Raw genomic sequence first — 27,982 nt, forward strand, 5'->3', positions numbered from 1 at the left:
ACCAACCTTAGGAAACATTAAAATGAATAATTCAGTACAGTATCACATCAGTTGGGCACAGATGTGAGTAGTAGTTCCTTTTTTAAATTATTTATTTATTTGTGTATGTATGAGAGAAGTGAGACAGAGAGAGACAGAGAGACAGAGATACAGGGAGAGACAGGGTTTGTGTGCCCATCTATGTATAGGGAGGTCAGAGGAGGGTATTAGGTAAGAGTCACAGTTCTTGTTTGTTTGTTTGTATTTTAGAGACAGGGTTTCTCTGTGTATCTCTGGCTGTCCTGGAACTAAGAGTCACAGTTCTTAGTAGGACTCTCAGCTTGTTATGTGGGATCCAAACATTGGTCCTCAAGATGGCTCAGCAAGCACTTTCTTTGGTTTTTAATAATTTCTCTTGCTTATGAGATTATAGTAGAATGACTTACTCTCCCCTTCCCTTTCCTATCCCCAAACCCTCCCATATACTGCTTCTTGCTTCCCTTTCAAATACATGTCCTCCTTATTCACGAAGTGTCAATCTTAACCCCTGAACTCTCAGCCTAGCGGCCCCTTCTAATTAGAAAAGACAACATGGGAACCTTAGAGTTAAGTATATTTGGTCAAATGCTATTTTCCTTTCATATTTCAAATAGGCTTTGAGGAGAAATTTCTCTTATTAATAATCACAGTGATCTTCCTAAATTATAACAATTACAATCACCTAGTGTTTATTAAAGGTATAACTCAAAAATATGCACCAGCAAGGCACACATACCCATAAAAGGCTTCCTATTGTGTAGAGATTTTTTTTAGGTAATAACAATAATCATGGTTGCAGCACTGGCTTTGTTGTGTAAAGGGGAATCAGTTTCTTTAAAATACAGCGTATTGTTTTTTCACTACTTAAAGCCCCTTGCATTTAATAATAGCTCAGTGTCTAAGCTCATTCATTCTAATTGGCTTTGCTTCACAATAATGCTGGCAAAATGTTATAGGCTCCGAGAGATGAATGATGGATAGTTTCTCTTCAAAATGAAAGGGGAAAAACATTTAATGCTTTTTTAAGAGCTATCCTCAAGTTCATCCTGGTACCAGAAAATTCTTAAAAGCTGGATTTTCTTATCTCAGCCCTTACTGGGGGTCTGTCACAATCAACCATGTCTGTCATTTTGCGTCCTTATCTTAATAGACAGCTGAAGGAAAACGGCACTTGGGATCAAAGAGGCATTTATGCTTCCTTCCCAGTGCCTCCCCTTAGTCCCCAGGAGGACTTACAAACCCCATCCCCTACCCACTGCTTCTGAACATGTGGGATCCAGGTTGGAGCTGCAAGCCAGACAGCCGGCTCCAGAGCCCCGGAGTTGACCTGGGCTCACCTAACCCTGTCAGACTCAATGTTGCTGAACTAGTTCTCAGCTGTTCAGCTCACAGCCCACGGCTCCCGCACCTGCAGGTTTGTGAGGTCCCTGGTCCTCAGCCCACTGCCAATTCAGATCGTTCTCATCTCTTCCCTTGGATTCAGAGGCAGCCCCCCCCCCCCCGGGGCCTGACTGTTACCCTCTCTTGCTTACATATTCTTTTATGTCTTTTGTTTAATTTATCTGAGGCTCACATGCTTCATGCTGTGTGTGCACAGTCCTCTTCTGCACAATAAACTCCCGTCTTTCATACCCAGCTCACAAATCAACAACTTCCCTAGGAAGCTCGTCCCAGGGAATCTACCAGTCCTTTACAAAGCATGGACTGTGTCTGTTGAGGTGGGCTTTTCTTGTTTCTAAGGAGGCAGAGTCCCAGGGTTTAAAGGGTTGGGTGATGTCGTAGTCTGGTTCTGTGACACAGCTGGTTTCCGTGATGCTGTATGCTACCATGCCTCCTTGTTCAGGGGTGACGGTCTGAAGACCACTGTCCCTTACAACCACTGGGAGCTTGGTGTAAATGCAAATTGACTTTCCCTACCCCAGACCTCCAGGATCATCATAATCTGAGCTGAGTAAGTTCCCCAGGTGGGACAGTTTGGGAAACTAAGGCATAAGAAGATACCTGCTCACCCTAGAGACAGATGGCTTCAGTGAACCACATTCTAGAGCCCTGTTGCTCCTCGCAGTTCGGTCTTGGGACCTCTTTGGACTGCCTACTCCTGGGTCCACATGTTTGTGTCTGAGTGGGACAAATGGAGTGAGGGCAGCCTCGCCAGGAGGACTGGGAGGACTGGTAGGACTGGAAGGACTCACTGTTTGTGTCTTGGAGTCACACAACCTTGGCACCCATAGGATCAGGGTCGGAGTTAACTTTTTTCTTTTGGTTTTACAAGACAGAGTTTCTCTGTGTAGCCCTGGCTGTCCTGGAATTCACTCTATAGACTAGGCTGGCCCCAAACCCAGAAATCCACCTGCCTCTGCCTCCTAAGTGCTGGGATTCAATTCATGTGCTGCCAACTCCTGGCTCAGAGTTAATTTCTGATGCATAGGAAATTGAGATTTTGGGAACAAGATTGGCTTTATGACTAGTTTGGAATGTGAACAATAATTCCTGGAATAAACAGCTGTGTCTAAGACTGACTGACTAGCACTGCAATGATGTGAAGAGGCTGGAATATTGCAAGTCCGGGGATAATTATCTTATTGTAGGCTCGCTTTAGCCCCTGAATAGCCATCCCTTGCCCCGCTGTGTCACAACTAACAACCTGTGACCAATAGGCAACTCCCTTCCTCCTACCTAAACGCTAAGAATGTCATCAGATAGAATCTGAGACCATCAGATAAGATTTCTTCATCTTTTTGTACCTACCTTTCTGATGTACCCACTGGTGTATTTTAATCTTGCCTTGATTTATGACTTTCTTTCTGTTTTGTAAAACTATAAAATTGAACAAAACTGCCTCCATGTTGGAACATGGAATTTGGAGTGACCTAAATCTGTGTTCTTGAGCCATGGTCAGTCAAAATAAAAAACATCTCTTCAATCCTTTAAGATGAGAGCTGTGTTTTTTCATCAACGAGGTAATGGACCAGAACAGGTCTGCAACTACTTTCCAGATCTGACCTGTGACTGACCTCCCCAACCAGACGCATAGTCATTCAGTGAACGTGTAACAGTCATTGGCTTTCGGCTTTCGAGGTGTTCACTCTCAACATGGTGTATAATTCCACCACGGTAATGGAAGTAATTAAGATGTGATCGGTTTATAATTACCACAGCTTGAAGGAATCACTTTTGGCCAAAATTACCTACAACATTAGCCTCTCAACAGCTACCAAATGTGCACATTCACTCAGAGTCTCCACAGATATTCTCTCATTGATATTTTATTTTACTGTGTGTAGGGGGTATTTTGCCTGCATGGATATCTATGTACCATATGCTTTCTTGGTCCCCTTGAAAGCCAGAAAAGGTCATACAGTTCCTTGGAACTGGAGTTACAGGCAGTTGTGAGCCATCATGTGGGTGCTGGTACTCGATCCTGGGGCCTCCAGAAGAGCAGCCAGTGCTCTTAACCAATGAGCCATGTCTCCAGGCCCTATATTTACTAGTTTAAAATTGTGGTCCTTTGAAGGTAGACCTTTGCAGGCCCTGAGACTTTGGCTCTCTGTTACCTGACTATCCAGCTGTTTTACTAACTCTGTCTTTAATTGTTCTGCACGACAATTCCCCTATTACGTCACCTTGGGTAGGTTGGAAAGCTGTCCCTTTTACTTAAACTATTTTCACACAGTAATTTTGCAGTGTTTTAATCTTTCCTAGATTACTCAGGAGGGTAAACCGAGGGGACATGTTTTTATTTTCTGCTCGTTTGTTTTGGAAGGTACTAATTGTTGGTCATTGTCTCGTGTACCGGTTTCAGCCTGCAGCTACAGATGCAGCCAGACATCTTCAAAACCACTCTGGAACTCAGACCCAATGCAAAATGGTAGGCAGGGTGGGACAAAGGATGGAGTCCCTCAAAGGCTCAAAGTCTCCTTCAAGCTAGTAGATTTGGGGCTTATAACAGGAGTTTTGTCCTGCTGTAGAAAAATAAAGATAAAAAGTTTAAAATTTTTAATACTTTATAGTCCGTGTCTTAAGTGTCACAATGTAACACCACAATGTTACAAATGTAACACCCAACTACCAGGACCTCTCACAATATAAAAGCTTTTGTAGAATGTAAGAAAAAAAAAATCAAACAGCAACCAACCGCCCTCCCCCCCAAAAAAAAAACCAACAGATACTATGTGTGTGTTGACTGAAAATGTTCATGAAAGCGACAGTTCACCATGAACTCAGCAGGAGATAGATGCTTGCTGTGGCACAAGTACACCAGAGGCCCACAGACTAGAACACAGCTTCTAGATCCGGGAGCCTGGTGGCCCACACCTGTAAACCCAGTGTTTGGAAGTCAAGGCCTGCCTGGGATATAGAGGCCCTGTCTCAAAAAATACCCAAGTTGGGAGGTAACTCTACCCAAGTTGGGTAGAGTGCTTTCTGCACAAACAGGGGGATCTGAATTTGGGGGTCTCCAGAATTCGTGTGAAAGCAAGGTGCATCGGAGGAGAATCTGCAACCCCAGCCCCAGGGTTATCAGTTAGGAAACGGCATGGAGATAAACAGATCCCTGGAGCTGGTTACCCAGACAGCATGGCCCAAGTCAGTGAGATCCAGGTTCCGTGAGAGGCCCTGTCTTTTTGTTTGTTTGTTTGTTTGTTTTGTTTTGTTTTTTTGTTCTTCGAGACAGGGTTTCCCTGGAGCTCATTCAGAAATCTGCCTGCCTCTGCCTCCCAAGTGCTGGGATTAAAGGCGTGCGCCACCACCGCCAGGCTAAGGCCCTGTCTTAAAAAGCAAGGTGGAGTGCAATAGAGGTAGATAAGAATGTTGATCTCTGACCTCCACATGCACACAGATGCGCAGCTGTGCGTGGCCAAAGGAATAACAAAGAAAGCCTGCGGTGTGGATTCTGCCTTCTGCTGTTTTGTTGTTGTTGCTGCTGTTACTGTTGTTTTGGTAAGATCAAAGAAACATGCTTACCTCGTCTCTTCATCACCAGGACAGATACAGTGTCTCCCTAAGTAATCTAGGCTGGCCTTCAACTCACAATCCCTGTGTCTTACCCTCTGTTGCTGGATCACAGGCAGGTGCCATTCAGGCTATTTAACTACTGTGAAAACTCTACCCACAGTCAAGAATCAGGGTTAAACTGATTTTTAGTTATATCCTTAATGTGTTTATAAAAAGATAAAGAGAATACGTTCTGTGGATGGGTGGTGAGGGATGGAGGAAGGGGATATCTCAGAGGGCCTATGCCAAGGCATCCTCCCCCGCCACGCCCTCCCCAGGGCCCAGCCACCAGACAGTATAGTATAGAATAGAGTTTACTCAGGGCATGGGGAGGGGAGTTAAGAGGGTAGTAGAGGCAGAGAAAGGCAGAGAGAGGGAAAGAGTAGAGAAGTAGAGGCAGGCCATGAGCATGTGGAGAGAGGGGGAGGGGGAGGGGATGGGAAAGGGAGAGCAAGAGGCAAGAGATTGAGAGAGCGAGGAGGGGGGAAGCAGCCCCTTTTATAGTGAGTCAGGCCTACCTGGCTGTTGCCAGGTAACTGTGGGGTGGAGTTTAGACAGAATGCAAACAATCCTAAGTTTTCTTGGCACAAGGGTAGCTTTATGTAGAGTTCTTAGTAGACTTAGCTCCCGAGTCCCAGGCTGGCAGGCTCCATGCTGGAGTGTTAGATTGATACCCACCACCCCTTTACTATGAACCTCTCCACCTGGGAGATACACTCTGCCTTTCCATTACCTAAGCCTTTATCATTTTCCACACCAAGGGATACAGACCAATTAATCACCAAGGAGCAGAAAGAAATCACCTCAGCCTTTGGGAGACTTCTTGCTTGGAGAGATGTTAGTCTGAGTTTGGCGTGGCTTGTGCTTCAAAGCAGACCTGAGTTATTTACTCGAGGTTGTTCATCAAAAGTCACCAATTGTCCTCCTTTGGAGACTTAAGGGGATTTTCTTTACCTGATTCCGCTGAGTGTGAGTCTAATAGTGAAGCTCTGATTAAGGAGACATATTCCGGGAATGTTTTCCAAACAACACAAGGCAAATTGTTGGTGTTAAGCCCCATACAAAAACTGACTCTCTTGCCTTAGTGAGCAAGGGGCGCTCTTTCCTTCTTTCTTTCTTTCTTTCTTTCTTTCTTTCTTTCTTTTTTTCTTTCTTTCTTTTTTTTTCTTTTTTCTTTTTTTTCTGAGACAGGGTTTCTCTGTGTAGCCCTGGCTGTCCTGGAACTCACTCTGTAGACCAGGCTGGCCTCGAACTCAGAAATCCGCCTGCCTCTGCCTCCCAAGTGCTGGGATTAAAGGCGAGCGCCACCACCGCCTGGCTTGGGGCACAATTTCAATATCTGTCTGCAAGGCCGAAGGAAGGACGGTTCCTCTGCTAAACTCTTCATCCAGAAATCTGCATGTATTCATTGTATCGCTACTACGTGCCGTGCCGGTCTGAGGCCTGAACACAGAAGATACTGAATGGAGATAAAAACAAAGCAGGAAACAGACTGCTTAGGCTGCAACCGGTCCGCTTGGCAAATACGTGGTCCAAGGTAGGACACTGGATTCCTCGAACTTAGTTTCTGGCTGTGAAATGGAACCCAGTCGCGATTATATCTACCTCCCCAGGGATTTGAGGATTACAAAGTATAAAAACATCTAAATTTTCTGTAATAGCTATTTGATGCTGTGCCCGAGAAATACATGCTGCTTTGGGGGAATGAGTTCAGAAGGCCCAAGCATTGAGTCACCTTAAGAAAGGGTGCTGCCCCTATGTGGACTCCATCATGAGGCAGGTCAGATTTTTTGTAACTGACATTTCCATCTTTTTGTCCTGTTTGGTCTGGGTTTTTTGAGACAGGGTTTTTCTGTGTATCCTAGAACTCTGTAGACCAGGCTGGCCTTTGAACTCACAGAGATCTGCCTGCTTCTACCTCCTGAGTGCTTGGTCTAAAGGTATGCACCATCACAGCCAGCTTAACATTTCCATCTTTTATTTTATGTGTATGAATATTTGCCTGCATGTATGGAAGTGCACCTGGTGTTTACATTATCCAAAGAATCCAGAAGAAGGCGCCAGATCACCTTGAACTGGGGTCACAGTTGGCTACAAGTTTCCTTGGTCCTCTGTAAGAGCACCTAGTCACCTCTCCAGCTTTAATATTTACATGTACACATCTGACAGTTCAGAGACACAAGAAGAAAGGCAGCTGTCCCTTGATCCGCTTCTCCCTCTCCAGTGCCATGGCTGACAGACAGGTCCTGTGTTCTATGCCTCAGCTTTTGTATGAGTGTTGCTCCACTCCTCCTAACTCACTCCCCGGCCTGAGAGACTGCTTGTTGATTCCTTGCTTAGGCAGACATCACTGCTTTTTGAAGGAGGCTCCTCGATCCTCTAAAGGTTAGTGTGGGAACAATGTTTTACTAATCCTTCTAGTGGGTTGGCTTCTAGACAATTGGCATTTTCAAGGAACGGAACGCAGATGCTCAGGGGACCTGTGCCTACCCACAGACAAGCCCTTCACATCTGCAAACCATTGTCCAATACAAGGCTTTCAAACTTTTGCATAATATGTATATGTTAGACTTAAAACATAATGTCACAATTGCTGAGTCCAGCCAAAAAGTTAAAATCTTCCTTTGTTTTCTATTGTATTTTCTCTCAAGATTCCTCCAAGAGGACACGTGAGCTCCCCTGGGCCTTTGGGTTGCAGACATCGAAGTGGGAAAATGTTTCTCTTACTACTTGGGGCTTGATCCCAGCAGGGGGAAATGGTGCCTCCGTCCACAGCTGAGAAACTGTCTAAACTAAGTTTGAAAGAGCAATTTTCTTTGCTGGTGAGTAGGTGTACCGACCTCTCCTGGGTACAGCCAGAATGAAAGCATGATCTGATAACCAACTATAGAGAAAGGGTCAAGTGAACTCAAAACCAGTATTTCAGTCAACTGATTCCAGCTTCTCGTCTGTCACACTGTTATCAGATCTGTCAACAGGGAGCAAGGTAAATCAAACAATTCATGTCTTCTCTTCCTATAAATCCAGTGTGTGTGTGTGTGTGTGTGTGTGTGTGTGTGTGTGAGAGAGAGAGAGAGAGAGAGAGAGAGAGAGAGAGACAGAGACAGAGACAGAGACAGAAGACAGAGACAGAAACACAGAGGGAGGAGGGAGGTGGGAAAGAAAGAGATAGAAGATGAGGGGCAAACTGGCACTCCAGGGGGCAGGAAAACGGCAGGAAGATAGAGGAGGCAGTGTACTTCAGTGGTTAAGAACTCTGTTGTGACGAAAACCACATCAGTCTGGATTACCCCAGGAGATCATAGTCCTTTTGGGTCGATGTGTGTATTAAATGAGATAGGTAGATGCAGTGCTTGCAAATGACAAGTATAAAAACAAGAGAGGTTGACCATTGTTATTCATTCCAACTCTACCTCTGTAGACAGTAGGTTCCTTTCCCTATGGCAGGACATTGGCTGGCTGCAACCTGCCTAAATGACTGTTCTCCTGTCTGTAAGCCATCAGATCACCACGTGCCTGGCCATTTTTGCAGACCAGCCAGATCCCTACTTACAACTTCCTTTGCTCATCTAAACACTGAACACCTGGGGTTAGAACCCCTGAGAATTTGTAGAGCTTGCTCGTTCTTACATGTCCGTTCCCCTTCTTTCTGTAGGATGGTTTTGAAGGTTGTCAGACCCTTTGGTGTTTGATCTTCAGTGCAGCCAGCAGAGGGCACTCTTGCTTTATTTAATCCCTCCTTGGCTCCCAGGCAAGCCTACTTTCCTGGCTTTGTTGGGGTGACTGTATCATGTCTTAGTGGGTATGAGGAGAAGGGTTTTTTTTTTGTTGTTGTTGTTGTTAGTAAAATTTACCTAAAACTTTGGGATGTGACAAATTGAATTTTATTGATCGGTGGAAACTGATACATGGAATTTTAAAAAGACAAACTTGTCAAAGAAGATGCATTTAGTTGAAATCTATTAAAGTCTATCTACCTAGAAAAGCACTACCTAAAAATCAGAATGCATGTTGGTGTTTCTTCATCTTTTTCGGCATCTGAGGTGTCCTGGAAAAGATGTAAAACAAATCGATGGTGTCTGGAGGGAAAGCCTGGGCTGTTTTCTCTCTCACAGTGAACACAAGACTTTGTTAAGAAAATTCCTCATACAGTTGTGGCTGTGAAAGGCTAGCATAACTATTTGAAATACCTACTTCTGTAAAGCTAATTTTGTATTGAAAACAATCTCATGATGTTCAGAGATCGAAGCTGCTTATATTACACACATATGCACACATATACATACACACATGAGCTCATGTCTTTGCTTAGGCTGTGCTTTTAACTTCATGAGAACACAGCATACTCAGCAACATCTCTCCCTTTTCTCCCTTTTGGCTTACGGTAACTTCAACCTCCTGTCTGAGGCTAAGCTCTACCATTGAGTAAAGTCTGTGCTCACAGCCTGCTATAATATATATTCATTCAGAGGTGCAAGCTCTTGGACCACAAAGGTCCCTTCTTTTGGTCCCTTCTTCATGCTGAGACCTGCTCAGACACTTGGCATCCCGCCCTGAAAGCACAACATCCAGGCCAAACAAAACCTTCATTTTTCATTGCTTGGAACAACGGTCGATTCTTGAATGTAATTACTTAGAACAAATTAGGAGTTTAGTCCAGGAGCCTTGAGGCACTGAAAAGATTATGGAAAACAGGAGGGAAAATGGCTCAAGATTCCCCTAGGCTGTGTAAGGTCACACCCTATGGACGCCTGGTGTGATTCTGATAGGTTCTGGGGAACTCTAATCACAGACACCCTACAAGAGCCTCAGGGTAGGAGGGAATAGGGGCTCTTGTACCTCATTTTTGCTGTGTTTTGGCTAGGCTGCTTTCTTTTAAATACGGATAGCTGCTTCATTTTGAAGAATGCCTTAAGAATAATCTTTGCATCAGCTTCTTATTTAAAGTAACAGAAAAGAATTATTTCTCCATCATCAGTTATAGGCCAAGTTATAGGCCAGTACAAAACAGGAAGACAGCATCAATAAAAGACAAAAGACTGGAAGACCTGATGGGTTTGAACAAATAGCTGATGCCACTTTTCTTTCCTGACAAGAAAGCCTGAAACCAGTGCTCCAAGAGCTCTGAGAACACAGCTTCGGCTAGAGTGACTTAGCACGCACTGGGTCCTAACTTCAATGTCTAGGACTAAAAGAACAAAAGCAATCCGGTCCCCATGGCATAAGTGAGCACACTCAAGGCTTCACTAGGTGAAGATGAAGAAGGAGAGACTTCCAAAAGGGTTCCAGTCTTCTGCCTTTGACTGAAAAGGGGTTACTTGAGAATATGTTGTAAGATTACAGGAAACCCATTCTCCATAAACAACTGCCTAGCGAATCCACATACAAGCAGCTCACGGGGCGTTTGGTGTTAGCGTGTTGTGGTTCATGGCTTACACATACCAGATTGTTTAATCTGTAAGGCAATCTTTCGGCCAGGTCCTCTCATCAACTTGTGTTATAGCAGAGGAAACAGAACCACTGTGAGTTTACAGTATCCATCCCCGCCGCGCTCCACTCGTGCATGTGAGCACAGAACTGGAGCTCTGTTCTCAGCATCTGCCCTTAACCTCCCAACAATGAAGCAGTAGAATGGAAATTCAGAGTGTCCTTATCTCCGACTGGTGGACAGTTTTCTTTTCCTCTCTGCATATTCCCCACTTTAATCATGCATTGTGCAGACCATTGTCTTGAAGGGCCCCCGGGGCAGGAATAACATAACTGGACTAGATCAGAATTCTATTAAGAAAATAGGACTCACGAGTTGTCCTGAGTCTTTGTGAAATGTCACGGGAGGCTGGGTAAGGTGAGGCAGCCTGAAAGGGAGAATGTTCTTCCCATCAATAATGACCCCAATAGAAGAGGTCAGGATGAACAAAAGCAAATTTCCTCATGAAGTGCTCCACTGAAAACCATTTGAAATAAAAAAACAAAACAAAAACAAAACACCGTGACCAATTTAATTCACAAGATATCAAATTAGTATGCACAATGCACCTTAAGAAGTGAAGTGCTAAAATATGATCAAACCAATGTCAACAGTCCCAATACAGCCTAGATTTTTAGCACAAGTCCTTAACACAAATAATTTTTTTTTAAAAGAGTGTAAGTTCAGATGAAAACACAAAAATAATAACTAAGACAAGACTGCCAACTGAGACCTCTTGTTCTTCTGGGCTAGCTTTGTGATCACTACTGTGTTCTGAGACCTACTCAGTGTTGACGACTCTTTCTTTCCTGTTAATAAATAGCCCCATTAGCCCCTTGTTCTCGTCTTGAACTAAGAGGACTGCTGACAGGTTCTAGGGGCTCTCTTCCTAGGTTGTCTATCTGTAGGTGCGGTGTTGAAGGGGACTGTGCTGGGCCCTTCAGGTTCTCCTTTGGAAACGAATGATCACTACATTTGCTGGGGGCTCTGGTCCTCTTTCAGAGCTTCTGGTAAGAAACTGTCGCTTTGCAAGAGCCATAGCCCTTTTTCTAGGCTGACTACCTTTAATATGGGACTGAAGTACACGTCATAAGCTTAGTCTTCTAACGGAACACGAGCATGCGCATGCGCACCCGCGCACCCGCACGCACATACGCGGAGGGATGCTCAATGAGGGTGAGGTCATCGTCTCCAGCCCCTGAGGTTGGACTATTGCAAATCCCTTTTTTTCCTTTTCCTTCCACATTTGTGTGCCCAGGAGACAGCATCCCCGGCTGGATGTCCACTTCCTAGCACGAGTTCAAGCTGATGAAAAGAAAGGCAGAGATTCTGTGTGTTTCTTTCGTTGGTGGTGTTATCAAGTATTGGAAAAGAAGCAACATTAGGAGAAAAAAAGATTTATTTGGGCTCATAATTTAAAGAAATATAGTCCACTGCGGGGAGGGGTGTTAGGAATATAGGAGTGTGAGATCATCACGCTGCATCTTCAGTGAGCATAGAGAGATGAATGCCTGTGGTCAGCTCATTTTCCACTCCCTGCAAATGTATTCAGCCTGAAACCACAACCCCATAGGATGGCACTGTCTCCATGCAGGGTTGGGGTCTTCTTCCTCAATGGAAACTCTCTGAAAATGCCCTCTCTGACACATGCCTTGAGGTATGTCTCTCTTAGGTGATTCTAAATTCAGTGGGGTTGACAATAAAGATTAGTCATCGCACTTTGGGTGGGCATTTGGCCCTCTGCCATGTTGACTCTACTGGGCCTGGTTCTCAAAGTCCAGGTTGGAGGGCTGCGACATCTTCCTCACACAGACTGAGGAAGTGACTCAAAGAACAAAGGAGGCCCTGCTGGAATCCCAGCAGGGGACATGTCTGAATTTGGGTAAGGCTTTGGGAACCTGCAAGTGGCAGGGTGGCAGCTGCCTGGCCCAGTTTGGTCTAATCCCCCTGAGCTGTCCAGTCCCTGGTACTGCGATTGTATGGTGTTAATTAAATCACTCTCATTAATTCAGCCCGAGAATAATTAGGAATGAATGAAGATAGATTAGGTTTGAAGGCAGCTAATACATTTAACCCCACGCTGCTGATTTTGCAGCCTAGCAAAATAATATTGTTAAGCATGATAACAAGGCCAAAGCCTTGGGCACGGCTTCTTAACTGCATTCAAAACAACCTTGGTTTAGTGTCCCAAGGCCAGGCAAAGACAGTTTCCCAGCGGCCTGCAGGACCAGCCTAACTAACCTCCTGAATCAAGCTCAGGCTGTTGTACAAATCAAAGGAGTGGCCTCTCCCGACATCTTACATCTCCATATCCGGCCCTGTCTGTCGTAGTCCGGGGCAATCACAATCTGTGGAGAGTTTTCTTCCTGTACATGCACACGACTCACCGTTCTTCCTGTGAACAAGGTGATAAAGAATGACTCTTACCATTGGCCGGGAGATGCCATAAAAATGACATAGTTTGAGTTTCTATGATCATAAATCCACTAACTTGCAAATCACTCTCAGCCTTGAGAAAGGCATTAGAAACTGCCCAACAGTCTAAAAGAATTTTCATACTCTGGCTCAAGCCAAGCATTGTAGTCTGAGGGTCATCGGAAACACACACTTTTCTATGATGTAAGTTCAGTTCCTGTGTCTTTCAGCATTTTCTGGTTTGTATAACCTACGTAAACAAATTCCATCACCCTGAGTTTGCTTATCTCCCAGTAGCAGATGAAGGGATGCACAAGGTCACTGAATCCATTTCAGGAGTTTCCAGGCTGCAATTTTGTTTTCTTGACTTGAAGCACAGGAAGTGGTAGCATTAGGTAGAAAGGATACAGCAGCGGGTAACAGCTGGACTTAGCATTCTTTTAGCCCTGCATGCTTAGCCAAGCTCTCTACAAAGAGAAGCAAGCTTCACTGTTTGCTTCATTGTGGACGCTGCAACTTCCAGGTGGTAGATGCAATAGAAACGATTATCTGTCCTTTGCCAGGTGGTGTCTTCTGGCAAAATCCCCAGCCAACCAGCTGACGTCTGTACACATACTGCTTCTAGGCAGCGGCAGCAGTTCAAGGTGGCTTTGGGAGAAAGAAAGACATATTTTGTCAAAAGAGAAGATGTGTGAACTTAATGGAAAGCTGCCGCACTGGAACACATTAACTGTTAGTGCCCGAAAAACCAATGTATTTGTGTTCGACCCAAACCCAGACAGATGAAAACAGAAAAGGGCCAGAAAGTGCACAGTAGTCGGCTCTGGTGCTTCTCATAGCTGGCCACAGGACACAGAAATGTGTTTTTAAAAGACATGCAGCAGAGATGCATTCCCATTTTCCTCTTTTCAGCCCCTATCTCTGGTGCGAACTCCGTTTCCATCCATTTGCTTTTTATTGGTTGTATCTTTCTCTCCTTGGGAACTAAATTCTGCCGGCCTGGCTCCTTGCTGCCCCCTGGGCCCTCCGCACCTGGTTCTTACCTTGAATCCCTCGAGCTTTTCTGGCTTTGTAAAGCAAAATGAAGCCAAGACGCTTTCAAAAACTGAAATCGGAAACAGACTTGAAAAGGCTGTAGTGAGGCTGACGAGTTAATGCTAAGAAAGGACTTAAGAGGGCACTGTCTTTCTTTGCGATGAGCAAAATTTATCAGCCTGAATAATAGCAGAGGAAGCCAGGAGGGGAGCGGGGATAAAGAACCGACCGTACTGGTTTCAGCAGCCTGTGGTCTCAGGAAGCGCCATGTGGAGCCTCCTGAGCCGGTTTAAACCATTGTTACGCCTGGTGTTTTAAGAAACGGAAGACTGGGGCGAAGCGTTGGGGAAACGGACAGAACAGGGTAAAGTCGATCTCCACGGCCACTATTGAGGCAATTCACGTTACCGAAAGACCTCTCTTTCCTCAAGTGTACAATAAGGGTTTGGGCTAATAATCTATATAATTCGTCCCTACATATCTCAAATTCGGAATAAGAGCCAAGTGGCGTTTTAGCTCCCAGCCAAAAACCCTGGCACAAGGAGTAAAAAATGAGAGTCATAAACAATTGTGGCCACCTGAATTTATTTCTTTTTCGGATAGAGTTCCTTCTTTTGCTAGGCTCTCGAGGCTTTAGGTGTGTGTATGGGGGGGGGGGGTAGCAAGGGGGGCTATTTCTCGACTGAACTCCAAACTCCACCAACCAACAAAACCCAGGAAAGGCCAAGACACGAAGGTGACGGAGACATCTTCCCTACCAGGAGGAGGCAGCGTGGCTGCTCCTTGGAGGAGTTTGCTTTGAATCTAGCGGCCCTGGCTATTGGTTGCGAAACACGTGGGCCCGCAGGACCGAGCCGTGGCTGCTGCGGCTCCAGCTCCGAGAGAGGCAGAGTCCTGCTCCGGGTTCCTCATCGCCTTGGGGTGGAGAAGGAAGACACCCGGCAAGAGCCGGGAGCAGGAGTCTGGCCCCTTGCCAGCCATGTCCACTTGCACAACCTGCAGTGTCCCCAAGGTCCAAACCTGGGCTTCTTCCCTTTGCTCCAGTGGGAACTAGGCTCTGCCTGCCGCTGGGGTGTCTAACCCAGTGGCTGTGCATGCCGGTGCGGTGGATCCCCGGCTTGGCCTCGCCTACTCCACTGAGCATTCTCAGGATCCCGGCACCCTTGAGCGCAGGAGAGCGCCCAGGGCTGCTTTCCCCTGCGGTGGGCGCCCCAGCCCCCCGACCCTAGCCTTGAATGGGCTTGACCCGGAGAGGTGAAGACCCTCGGAGTCCCTTAAACTTATTTTCTTCGCGGTCCCCGGGGGCTGCAGCTGCCCGTAGTTGAGCGAGGGCGTCCGCTTTGTCTCCGCTCGCTCCCCGCCCCACTCCCCTGGTTCCTCTCCCGCTAACGTCCCCCGACAGCCCCCACCCACCCACCCACCCCCGCTCCTCCCGCTCCTGCCCGCATCGAGGACGCGCTTCCTCCCTCCCTCCCCCTAGCGAGTCTCTTTGCATACGCGCCCCCTCCCGGGCGCAACTTATAGCCCGGCGCACCGTGGCCCGGCGCAGTCTGCTCCCGCAGCCTCAGAGTCGGCGGCGCGACGGAGGCGCTGCAGAGACCCAGAGCCGACGCCAGGCGGCCGCCAGCGCTCACGCCGCAGCCCGGCTCCCTCCCCCTGCGTGCAGCCCGCCTTCCTCCGCGGCGCGGCCGCCGCAGGCTCACTCTCCCCTGGCTAGGCGCGCGCCGGCAGACGCTTGGCCCGGCCGGGGCGCCAGGTCCGTAGCTGCAGATCCGGAGACCGAGGTCAGCTGCCTGCGGAGCCGGCCAGGGAGCCACCAGCGGGGACGCTATCGTCTCTCTTCCCGGCGCTCTTTTCTCCCCGGCGATCGCCACCGCTTCCTGGAACATAGAACGTCCTTCGTCGGCTCCCTGCGGGTGACCGAGGCAAGATCCCCAGCCGGTTGTGTGCGGAGGCCAGTCGCCACTACTGTAAGTTTGCCCTGCAACCCCAAACCTGTTGCGGGCGCCCGGGTTCCGAGGGCTGGGAGTCTGCCGCGGGGTGTGCTTGGGAGCACCGAGCCGGCGCCGGCCACCCTGGCTGTCTGTGGCTTCAGCCCAGGAGGTGCTCTCGAGGCAGAACAGTCGCTGGAGTGGTACGGCAGTGGGAGAGCGACCTGCCTCCCCTCTGCGGTGTAACGCCCGGGCAAGTCTCGGTGGGTGCGAGGAGCCAGGTTGGGGGATAATACCGTTCTGGCTCCCAGCAGCCTCTCGGCAGCCCAGCGCGTGGGATCGGTTCCCCAGGGTGCCTCGTAGCCGGCTCCAGGGGTCGGTGGGGGCCATGCGCAGACCTCATGCGGGCACTTGACTGCAGCCAAATGAATGAAAACTGGTTCTTGAAAAACGAGTTTCTTCTGCAAGCGTTTGCCTTTTAGAATGACATTATTAATTTCAAAGGCTACGAATTGGTGGGCGGGGTGGAGATGAGACAGTGAACTTGGACATGTAATTTGGTGTCGTCCTCACTGGCATGTCCGTCCAGCGTGTTAAATAGCGTTGCAAGGGTTGGAGGGGCCTGTGTGGCGAAGAGCTGTTTTGGTGTAAACATCTTTATAGTGTGGTCCCATTGTTGTCAGTAACGTGAGTGCTTGAGAACATCTGCCTGGCTTCTTTTCTCATGGGATTGAGATCAGACTTAAAACTAGGAGAGAAATGAAGGTGCTCCCAGTGTTGGAGGCAGACATCCTGCGTGTAAGCAACAGTAAGTGAACCGAAGTTAACTGAACTAGGTGCCCTTTTGATGTTCAGTAATAGCAGTCTTTTCCCTCCGCCTTCTTTGTAGTTGCTAGTTAAGTATATGTGTGAATTGGGGGGGTGGCTTTTGCTTAGCATGCGGATTTATGTCTCTGGGGGCTTTAAAAATGTTGGAAAGAATGATTCATTTTATGTTGAAGATGTGTTTGGTAACTGTCTAAATTCCGTCTGTGGATATTTCGATGTTTGCGTGATTCTAAACCAGAAAGCAAGCTGTCTCCCTTGGGTCTTCGAGTGCCACCTTTTGTTTTCATCCTACAGCGGTTGCAAGATGAGAGATTGTGACCGTGACACACACCTTCCAGTGGGATGGGATCCAAGGTGACAGGGTAGAGTCTACCATCTGGTTTTCTGGGGGAGACTTAGAAAACACAGCAGCATAAACACAGGATGCAGAGTGTTGCACATCCTGTAGGTCTTCTAGACAAACTGTTTTCTTAACTATACACCTGGTTGTGAACATGGCTTTATACCACCCTGACTCCAGCCCTGTAGGATTATAGCTCAGTCTGCTAGCACTTAGATGCTTGTGTTCCTTTCTTGGCTCGTAGCCCCAGAGGAGGCAGCTTCCTCAGACTAGACAATCATTTAGAGGTTTAGGCTTAAAAGTCTTCCTCAAAATAACTCAGACTGCACGCATTCATTTAAATGGCATCTACAGTGGTAAAGCAATCAGGTTTCCAGTACTTGGGAGTCTGAACACTTCCAAGGCTTAGTGTAATTCACAAAGGATGCCTCCATTGGGTCATTCTTCAGAACTTTCCACATTGGGTTAAGCTGGACTAGAAGATAGAGCCTTTGCTTGAGGTAGGGGTGACGCATCTTCCTACCCACTGGAAATTTCTGGGTGCTTTGCACAGGCTTTGTAACACTGGAGCTTTGTAACTTTGATGCTTACTTGGTTCGCTTTGGCCTTGTTTATCCATCATGAAAAGTAACATTCCAAAACCAGAGGAAAACAAGTTACCTCACCCAAAGATACGGGTGCGTGACGGGGGTGTGTGACAGACACCTACCTTTGTTACTTTTTTCTGTGCCAACTTTCACAACTGCTGGGGGTGGTGTGGGGGTGGGGGTTGCAGTTATAGCTCATGAATCTGTTAAGTCATTTATATTTATTAATAATTCCTGGAGTATAAATTAAAAAAAATCTGAATGACTGAAGAAAAAAACAGTGGGTTTCAGCTGTGCTGTTAAGTTCTGGCTGTTTGCATCAGAAAAGATACAGTTGCTAACTACAGAGTCTATCTATCCTCCTGGCATAAACAACCTCCTCTGGAATCCTGAAAAGGGCAGGTTCTTAAGGCTTTATCTTCCTTTTAGAGCCCGGGAAGAGTGTTGTCAGAAGGGGGAGTTAATTCCATTTTTCAAGATGGACAGTGGACATTGTCGGTATTATTGGTCCCTAGTTTTCTTACAGCAGATACCCAAAAAGATAGCATCAGATTCCACTGGTGCTAATTTTGGTACTTAAAAGAGAACTATAGCTAGCCAGTAAATTCTACAGTAGCCCTTCATGAACAATGGCTGTTAAAATACACACATAGGCACATGAATCACACACACATGCACACACACACACACACACACACCCCAGTGTGCTTTTAAATTTACATAAAGCAGTGTTTGCAGTTTGAACTCTCCATATGCAGGTGCGGCATCTGCAGGTACATAACAGTCCCGGTGATGGAGTGTTTAATCAAAGAGGTGGGTGGAAGCATCCTTTGTTCTTGTGATGGTTTTCCAAGAATTGGTATAGAGCAGGAAGAACAGAAACAGCACGAAGCTGCCTGCTCAAAATATTCTTCCTTTTATGTGCCAAAGTCTCGTTTTGGAAGCTGTCCAGGTTCAGAAACATGGGAGGTAATTGTGGCCAGGATCTATCCTGCGCTTTCACTGCAGCCTGCTGATCAATGTGCAGAAATGTTTACATTCTAGTGCATTCAGAGCTCTGTAGTGGGACAGCTGTCTAGTTAGAAACTGTCTCTTTTACCTTGGAGTGAAAAGGGCTTGACCACTTTAGGAGGTGTGTGTGTGTGTGTGTGTGTGTGCGTATGCGTGTGCGTGTGCGTGTGCGTGTGTGTGTGTGAACACACATATACATGCAGAGTTTGGATCTGACCAAAGGAATTCTTAATAGAATTTCTAATTAGTAGGTGTTTGTTTTACACATGGCATTATGTTGCACAGGGCTTTAAAGCCGGTGGCCTCCTGATGGTTCCTGGCATTATGAGAGCCGGGAAGCTTGGCATTTTAAGTGTCCTGTAGTGAATCAGCTGGCTTGGCCCTGGGAACTGAGAGACTGAGACCTGCCTCTCTCAGCTTCTGCTGACTTACTGTCTCAAGAACTTCCTGGTATCCTGAAAGTTGGCAGTCAGGTCTTACAAAATAAACCTGCTTTTAAGCATCACCTCTCCCCTCTCCCCTTCCCCCTCTCTCTTCTCTCCTCTCCAGCCCCTCAACCATCAATGGTTCAGATAGCCCAACAGGATTACAAGGAGGGTCTGTCCTTCCAGGTTGTTTTCTCTGACTTTGTTCTGGAGTGGCCCTACCCTCCTCTTCCTCCTCCTTGGAACAGGAGGCAGCAGGACTAACAACAACAAGGCTCTGTTTTCTTTGTCTAAGTGATTGTTGCTTTTGTGCTACAGCTGGGAACCCCAAGAGCATCGTCTTCAATGGGTTTGTTTTGTTTTTCTTCTAGGAGTTGAAACAAAATGTCAGTCAGCGTGCATGAGAACCGCAAATCCAGGGCCAGCAGTGGCTCCATCAACATCTACCTGTTTCATAAGTCTTCCTATGCGGACAGTGTTCTCACTCACTTGAACCTTTTGCGACAGCAGCGGCTCTTCACAGATGTCCTTCTCCATGCGGGAAACAGGACCTTCCCTTGCCACCGGGCAGTGCTGGCTGCGTGCAGCCGCTACTTCGAAGCCATGTTCAGTGGTGGCCTGAAAGAGAGCCAAGATAGTGAAGTGAACTTCGACAATTCCATCCACCCAGAAGTCTTAGAGCTGCTTCTAGACTACGCATACTCCTCTCGGGTCATCATCAACGAAGAAAATGCTGAGTCACTCCTAGAGGCTGGTGACATGCTGGAGTTTCAGGACATCAGAGATGCGTGTGCAGAATTTCTGGAGAAGAACCTACATCCTACCAACTGCCTGGGTATGCTGCTGCTGTCTGATGCCCACCAGTGCACCAAGCTGTACGAACTCTCCTGGAGAATGTGTCTCAGCAACTTCCAGACCATTCGGAAGAACGAAGACTTCCTCCAGTTGCCCCAGGACATGGTTGTGCAGCTGCTGTCCAGTGAAGAACTGGAGACGGAAGACGAAAGGCTGGTGTATGAGTCTGCGATGAATTGGATTAGCTATGACCTAAAGAAGCGCTACTGTTACCTCCCGGAACTGTTGCAGACAGTGAGGCTGGCCCTCCTTCCTGCCATCTATCTCATGGAGAACGTAGCAATGGAAGAACTGATCACCAAGCAGAGGAAGAGTAAGGAGATCGTGGAAGAGGCCATCCGGTGCAAACTAAAAATCCTGCAGAATGATGGTGTGGTCACCAGCCTCTGTGCCCGTCCTCGGAAAACTGGCCACGCCCTGTTCCTCCTGGGAGGGCAGACTTTCATGTGTGACAAACTGTACTTGGTAGACCAGAAGGCTAAAGAAATCATTCCCAAGGCTGACATTCCCAGCCCGAGGAAAGAGTTCAGCGCATGTGCAATTGGCTGCAAAGTATATATTACTGGGGGCCGGGGATCAGAGAACGGAGTCTCAAAAGATGTCTGGGTTTATGATACCCTGCACGAGGAATGGTCCAAGGCTGCCCCCATGCTGGTGGCCAGGTTTGGCCACGGATCAGCTGAACTGAAGCATTGCCTGTATGTGGTCGGTGGGCACACAGCTGCAACTGGCTGCCTCCCAGCCTCCCCCTCAGTCTCTCTAAAGCAAGTAGAACAGTATGACCCCTCAACTAACAAATGGACCATGGTAGCCCCACTCCGAGAAGGCGTCAGCAATGCTGCCGTAGTGAGTGCCAAACTCAAGCTATTTGCTTTTGGAGGTACCAGTGTAAGCCACGACAAGCTTCCCAAGGTTCAGTGTTACGATCAATGCGAGAACAGATGGTCAGTGCCGGCCACCTGTCCCCAGCCCTGGCGTTACACGGCAGCAGCTGTGCTGGGGAACCAGATTTTTATTATGGGTGGAGATACAGAGTTCTCTGCCTGCTCGGCTTACAAATTCAATAGTGAAACTTACCAGTGGACCAAGGTAGGAGATGTGACGGCCAAGCGCATGAGCTGCCATGCCGTGGCCTCCGGGAACAAGCTTTACGTGGTCGGAGGATACTTCGGCATCCAGCGCTGCAAGACGTTGGACTGTTACGATCCAACTTTAGACGTGTGGAACAGCATAACCACAGTCCCCTACTCTCTGATCCCCACTGCGTTTGTCAGCACCTGGAAACACCTGCCTTCCTAATTCAGAGCATCCTAAAGAAAGCACACATGAGGTAAGAAACCGTAGCTGGAGGAGACGCAGCAGGAAATTTCAGCCTGGTAGCTTGAGTTCAGAGAATGTGGACTGAGATATACTGCTTATTATCTATCTGAAGTCGCACTTGTAGAAAAGAAAGGCCTTGCATTCCTACAGCGTAACTGCTTGGCTTGGCCATCACTATAACCCCTCTTTAACAGAAGCCAGTGGTTCTCAGCTATCACTAAACCTCAGAATATCCCTAAGAGATTTTTCAGAAACTGCCCATTCTAGAGTTGCCCATTTTATTGGGTTTGGGGCGGAACCTACGCTATCCATACTTTAAAGAAAGTTTTCTGGTGATACAAGTACCCAGCCAGGTTGGGAACCCCAGACTTCCATGTGTGATTCCAGCCAGTGGTTGTAAAATGCTCGCTGCGTTCCTAGAACAGGACCACATGCTTTACTCAAGCATCCTTTCGATGCACAGCACAACCCCTGGGATGTTGTTACTCATCTCCCTATGGAGATGGTACCTAAAGAGCCTGACTCCTATATTGCCCAAAGTCATAGACCTCAACAAGGGGTCAAGTGTGTAAGGAATCCACCTGGGGAGCCTGACTCCCCAGATTGAGTATGCAATCGAGCTGCAACCTGATAAACTTGAACTTATCTTGGTATCATCCCAGGGGTACTGGGTTGCTATCCAGATTTCACTTCTTCAGAGTTACAAAAACACTGCTCACGCTTCCTAGTTTACTGACTCCAAAGCTGTATATTCACTTATTTAAAATGTCTCCCCTCAAAATACACCCATCCCTTCAGAGCATGTGTTAATTTTGGAGGTTAATCTAGGTTATTCTCATGAGAGGTGACATCTTGGGTAGACATATTCAGCCCTAACTTCATCCTTTTAAGAATTAATCACTCAACCTGTGACCCTATTGTTGGGACCAACACAAATTGTATACTGTGTCATGTATCTTGAGTACATAATGGTTGTCTCGTGTACATAAGAATATATTATTCTCTTGGATCCAATAATTAATCACCAGCGTGCACAGTTAGGTGTCACATGGTCACATACGGCTGCTTGGCTCCTGTGAAACATCCTCAGGACTGGCCCGGGAATTGCCCCAGCATGTGTGTCTGTTAGGTTCCTGTTGCTGTGGTAAACACCATGACCAAAAGCAGTATGGGGGAGGGACAGGCTCACTTCTTCTGACCTGTTAACAGATCACACCCTGTAACCCCTCTTTAACAGAAACCAGTGAGATGAAGAAGGTCAGAAGACTACTCACTCTTGGCTTGTTCCCTTAGCTGCTTAGACTGCCGTCTTATACCACCTGCCCAGAGGTAGCACCACCTATAGTGGCCTGGGCTCTCCCACATTGATCATTAATCGAGAGGCTGTCCAAAGGCATGTATACAGGCGAAATTGACTGAGGTCCCCTCTGCTCGAATGACTCTAGCCTTTGTCAAGTTGACAAAACAGTAACAAAACCAAACCCGTACTGACTTAACAGAGGGCTGAGGGACTCGCTGATAGCTGACTCACTGCTGACTGTAAGAGAAGAAAATAGTGTCACTGTGGAGGAACCAGAGAGAACTTTGGCTCTGCTCTCCTTAGGGTGGCACACCTTTAAAGGGGCCATTGAAAGGAAAAATGGGGGTACCCCAGAGTGGTCATAGGCTAACCACGGGGGTTTCATCTTTTTTTTTTTTTTAACCTTTCTTTTCCCAAATTCAGTAGTTTGCTTACAAGCACCAAGATTGGTTTCCCTTTCCTATTGTGTCATGACTGTTTTCAACCCTGTGGCTGTCTTCCCCCAGCCTGTCCCAGCCAGCAGGGCCATGTTCCCTGGGCATGAGATTTCCCCCCCAGAGGAGCAGCAACAGTCAGAAACCTCTGAGGAGCAATCTACTGACAGCAGCCCACACCAAACTGGTTTGTGCAGCCTTGCTGGCATCTCAGTAATCCAGAATAAACAAACGTTCCGCAAGTGGCTATTTCATTTGAGATACGGGTGCATGACTCAACTCTCAAGCAGGTCTAAAGAACACCTTAGGTGAAAAGCACTAATTAACAGACTTGAAATTAAGAGCTAGTCCCGAACCGACCGTGTGCAGTGGAGCTGGAAATCTTGCCAGGGACAGTTGGTAGCAGTAGGTCAGAAATGGCTACCGGGAGAGTGTGAAACAAGGACGAAGTCGAGGCAAGCAGAGAGCTTGTGAGTGTTCTCCGGTCCTCATTTCAGATCTTTCTGGACTTAAGACGGCTCTTTTATTGAGTGATTTCAACCACAATGTCCAGAAAACTGTTTCAATTCATACGGGTGGGTGGTGAGAACACCTAGCCCCATCCAGCCCAGAGCCAGCTGTAAATTTATTACATACAGGCTTTTCCTTCAGTGAGACCTTGGTCTGATCTGGCTGGAGTTCACTCTGTGTGTCCTGGGGACATTCCATTCCTTTGATTATCACCTGTTTGTCATTTCCATTCTTCAGTTTTGGTTCCCTTTTCCAGCCCAGAGTGAACGTGTTACCTTAGTATTTGAACCTAATCACTTGCTTCCGGTCCCTGGGAAACAGAGCAAACAATGCTGTGTTACATGTAAAACAGCATTCTTCACCCTTGGTATTCCCGACAGAAGAGTCAAGCACATAAAAACTGATCTTGATAGGGCCAGCTTGCTGCCTTTAAAAGGGTGACATGAGCCCCTGATCAAAGCCAGTTTTTCAGTTTCCGACGGGTAGAACAACGGTTTAAATTTCCAAAGTTTACTATATGCAGGATGCTGTTAAAAACCTCTTAGAGCTGGGTGGAATAGCATTCAGACATGCCCCTTGGGTGTCAGCCTTGCCCTCTAGCCTGAGCCTTCTGATTTCCAAATGCTGGCACTGGCTGAATGCATCCAGGGTTAGCAGACACCTTCCCAGGTCTGAAACCTCACCCATCAGGGTGATCTGAACGGACTCCCTGCTGCTCCATCAGGGCATCGGATGATGGAAGGGAATTACTCTTTTCTAGTAATTTTGTGGTGTTTTATGGCCTCCACCTGACAGGATGTGGACTTCTATTTGCTTTGTGTCTTTAGAAATTTCCCCCCCTCTTTCTTTCTGAGTAGGCCACGTCTTGAGATGTTATGTATTACAAGACACATTCTTTTGGCCTAATGTGGATATACAGGTTACAGGGAGGTGGGGCTAAGGGATGACACCAAAGGCTAAGGAATGTCTTGCAGGCTTGAATCACTGTTAGACAACAGCCAAGAGAAACAACTAGGAATTGACTCACACTTCTGAACCCACACAAGCCAAAGAGAAGAATTTGATGCAATTAGTGAGTGGTCCTGCAAAAACTCCCTTTGTCCCTGCTTGGAGATATCACAGCAGTGAGTGGGGATGCATTTTAAACTACGGCCGCCTTCTATCTCTGAAAAGCCTCAGTTGGATTGTTTATGATCAGTGGGCTTAAAGGGTGTCTCCTTTTCTTGGTCCCCTACCCCAGTGATTATGTCACAGTAGCTCTCTTTCTAAACATTGGAAATAGAAGATGACAGCTTGTAATAGCATCAACATGTATAGGCCTGAATTTGAACATACTCCCGTATAAGAAAGGGCGGGCTTTGGACACCATTGTTTCATGGGCTGACCATCACCATGGTGTCAACCCGCTGTGTGTGCACATTTGGGATTGAACTCGGACTGAACACAATTCTACTGAATTCAGTCCTTCAGGAGTGGTATTGCCCTGAGTCTAAATTTTTCTAAATTGCGTGCTTATTAGCAAACGTCTTAAACCACGATGTATCACAAATTCCTCATACCTTTTTGATTGTTTGTTTTTCTCTCTCTCTTTTTTTTTCTCCTGTTTTAGCTCACTCTGACGCATGGTGAGATGAGATAACGTTTCTGCTCTGGAGAAGGCAAGTTTAATGAAGAGAAAACAACAGAAGCAGTTGCTACAAGACTCCTCAAATGCCATCGGCTGCACCTTGCGAACACTCTTAAGTGGACATGAAGGAAGGGGTGGGGGAGGGGGGCGGGATTTTTTTTTTTTCCCCAATATAAGTAGCACATGGTTTAAATATGAATGACTGAACTTGTGATCTAGTCCTTGTCTGGTAATTGTGGATTAATGTCAGCGTTAATCAGCCCCTCAAAGGGAGAGAAAAGCTGGGCTTTTTCCCTTGCTGTACCTCATTCAGCTTTTGATTTCCATGGCCCCACCGTTTATGTGCAAGATTAGAAATGGTTGTCAGCTTCTTCTGAAGACTGAGCTCGACGCCTCCGTGCCAGCTGCTCTTGGAGATACAAAGCCAAGCAAGGGTCAGGAGGGAAGCTGGCCTGGCTGACTGAAGAATGGAAACCCCAGGACTCTCCGCTCATCTCGAAGGGTTGTGGTCCCCCAGCAACGTCTTGAAACAATGGGGACATTGTTGGTAGCTGTCCGGTAGATGCTCTTTGCTATTTATAAGTGACTTTAAACCTTCTCTTCTTGGCTGTTAAGAAAAATGTGTTCTAGATTTAGCTATTTATTGTTTGCGGCCTGCATGCTGAAGCCATGCTTACGTTGTCTCCACGTGGACGGGCCTGTGTGGATGGTCGTATGGTTTGCACATTTTGTAGCTGTTGATGTGCTTTGCCACACACTCAAAAAAAAAAAAAAAAAAAAAAAGACTTTGGGGCTATAATTTTGGAGGCTAAGTAGAGAGTGGGTGGGGGGAGGGGTGCATTTTTGAAGTGTCAGGACAGAGACCGATTCCAAGACGGAAACTTAAATTACATCCCAGAGGCAGAGAAAACCATGAAGTCACCGTTCCTAGACCACCCTTTACTGAGGTTCCATGGTCACGCTGATGGCAGGACATAACGAGCAGGGTATTGGTCTGCCCTTCTTTCTCCTGTCTGTCTCATTTACCGAACTTTGGTCTCGGCTGCTGACACTTAGAAAGGACCAAATTACTTTATAGTATTTCCCCAATTTGTGTAATATCCTGAAACCTGGGAGAGGTTCCAGAATAGTTCTGTATATAGGGCACAGGTCGAAGACATTGTCCAAAGCTTATTTATTTATCTATTTATTTACCCTGGGGGAGTAACCACACCAGTTGGGGGGGGGGGTTTAAAATGGTTCGAGTGTAAACTCACTGACCGCATTGCTTGGCCTGCATGTGGCTCTAGGCCCTTGATTTAGAAAGGCTCGAAATTCTCGAAGGAGAACATCCATTTTGATACAGTGTAAATGTTAGTGTTCACCTTTAGATACCTGTTGAAAGAGCTCTTTGGTACACGGAAGCGACATCTCTGGTCACACCATGCCAAGGTTGAGAGGTGTCCTGTGGAGGTCTTCCGGTCCTATTGGGGTCATTTGTGAATACATTCTTTGCTCCACAAAGTGCTCGTTTACTAAACATGTGCAGTGGTAGGTATTAGTGCTAGACCACAGTAGGCACTTCCCCAGGGATCTGGGGAAGACCAGAGCTTGCAACTGTGCCTGCTTTGATCTATATTTCTCACAGTGCTGTATTAAAAAAAAAAAAAAATAGAATTTAAGACAGATAATCACCTTTACATTGTGAGTGTGTTTGCCTGGTCTAGTGACAGATAATATTCCTCAACATTTCTCTCCACCTTAGTACTTTAGGCTAATTATACACATCTGTCTGTGTCATGAGTAAGTGGACTGTAGTCGGACCAAAAGAAAAACAATGAGCCGTTGGGACCATTTGGGCAGTCACTTTCGGGTCCTTAGATGTATCCTAAGCAGTGTAAGTGTCTGATTGTACCCTGGTGGCATGATCAATTGTCTTGTAGCTGTCCCTGCTCCATAGTTTACAATGCAAATCTGTCTCAAGATATTCCCGTCACTGCCGCTGAGAGCAGGGAGAATTCTCTGCAGCTGTTTCAAAGTTGTGGCCTGGCCTTGAATCCTCTATTAATTACTGTGCGAGCCAGAGGGAGCTACACCGCAAGGGTGGGCCCTCAGCTGGCAGGGGAACTTTCTAGACTGCCGCTCGGTTCAATTGATCTAGGTTTTTGGGCTTGCTACTTGACCATTCTCGCCCCTGTGAAATGTCCCACACTTTGAAGCAGATACAATTCACAGCACAGTACACACAAAAACCCTGGCATAAGACAGGGGAGGTTCTTCTTATTTTGTGAGCCGGTTGCCCTGGAAACGGCTAACAAAGGACAGCCTTCCACTTCTGGTATAATGGGGGAGCCTCTTTTCTCAGGCTTGACACCTGTCTGAATAAGAGTGATTAGAGCTGCATAATATCCCTCTCTTGGCTATTGAATATGTGATTCACATACCAAACCCTGTAGAAGTTAGAAGATGGTCGAGTCTGTATGTTCTTGTTTGCTTCTGTTACATTTTTTGAGGTTTTGTAAAACTGTTATTTTTTTTTTCACGATGTGAAACTGAAGGTCAATAAATTATTAGAGATTTTCTCTTCATTGGATGTGTGGGTTTTTATTTGACAGCAATGAAATTTTAAGCAGTGGAAATGTGTTTTCTCGTTTCATCAACGTGAAGTTTTTTTCAAGTTTTTTTTTTTCTGAATGTTTCATTTAACCATTTAGCACCTATTTTATGAAAGGAGTTTTGCACATAAAAGCTTTAACTTGGCTGTCTTTCTCCTCTCTCCCTTCCTTTCCCCCACCCCTTTCCTCTCCCCTCCCTCCTCTCACTCTCTAGCCCTAGCTGCCTTTATAAGCTCAAATGTAGTCAAGGCTGACCTTGAACTCTGTTCCTCCTGACTCTGCCCCCGAGTTCT

The 27,982-nt window shown here is 46.7% G+C and overlaps 2 protein-coding genes across 4 annotated transcripts; one reads left to right on the forward strand and one right to left on the reverse strand.

Annotated features, from left to right (window-relative positions):
* Positions 1–11,016: 11,016 nt before the first annotated feature.
* Positions 11,017–16,263, reverse strand: LOC143440429 (uncharacterized). 2 transcript variants are annotated; one of them, XR_013108116.1, is made up of 3 exons: positions 15,462–16,263; positions 12,969–13,540; positions 11,017–12,872 (listed from the first exon to the last, which is right to left on the reverse strand). XR_013108116.1 is itself a non-coding variant. In XM_076927244.1 (2 exons), the coding sequence occupies exons 1-2, from the start codon at positions 16,246–16,248 to the stop codon at positions 13,347–13,349; spliced, it is 981 nt and encodes a 326-aa protein (XP_076783359.1). In that variant the 5' UTR covers positions 16,249–16,263; the 3' UTR covers positions 11,019–13,346. The 2 variants fall into 2 exon arrangements, 1 of the variants encoding a protein (XP_076783359.1); XM_076927244.1 differs by having other exon boundaries at positions 11,019–13,540.
* On the forward strand, positions 15,753–27,662 carry Enc1 (ectodermal-neural cortex 1). 2 transcript variants are annotated; one of them, XM_076927242.1, is made up of 3 exons: positions 15,753–15,897; positions 19,421–21,234; positions 25,078–27,662. In XM_076927242.1, the coding sequence occupies exon 2, from the start codon at positions 19,434–19,436 to the stop codon at positions 21,201–21,203; it is 1,770 nt and encodes a 589-aa protein (XP_076783357.1). In that variant the 5' UTR covers positions 15,753–15,897; positions 19,421–19,433; the 3' UTR covers positions 21,204–21,234; positions 25,078–27,662. The 2 variants fall into 2 exon arrangements, with proteins under 2 accessions (XP_076783357.1, XP_076783358.1); XM_076927243.1 differs by lacking the exon at positions 15,753–15,897 and adding an exon at positions 16,531–16,666.
* The last annotated feature ends 320 nt before the right edge of the window (positions 27,663–27,982 follow it).

The sequence above is a fragment of the Arvicanthis niloticus genome, chromosome 29, assembly GCF_011762505.2.
Source record: "Arvicanthis niloticus isolate mArvNil1 chromosome 29, mArvNil1.pat.X, whole genome shotgun sequence".
Classification (NCBI taxonomy): domain Eukaryota; kingdom Metazoa; phylum Chordata; class Mammalia; order Rodentia; family Muridae; genus Arvicanthis; species Arvicanthis niloticus.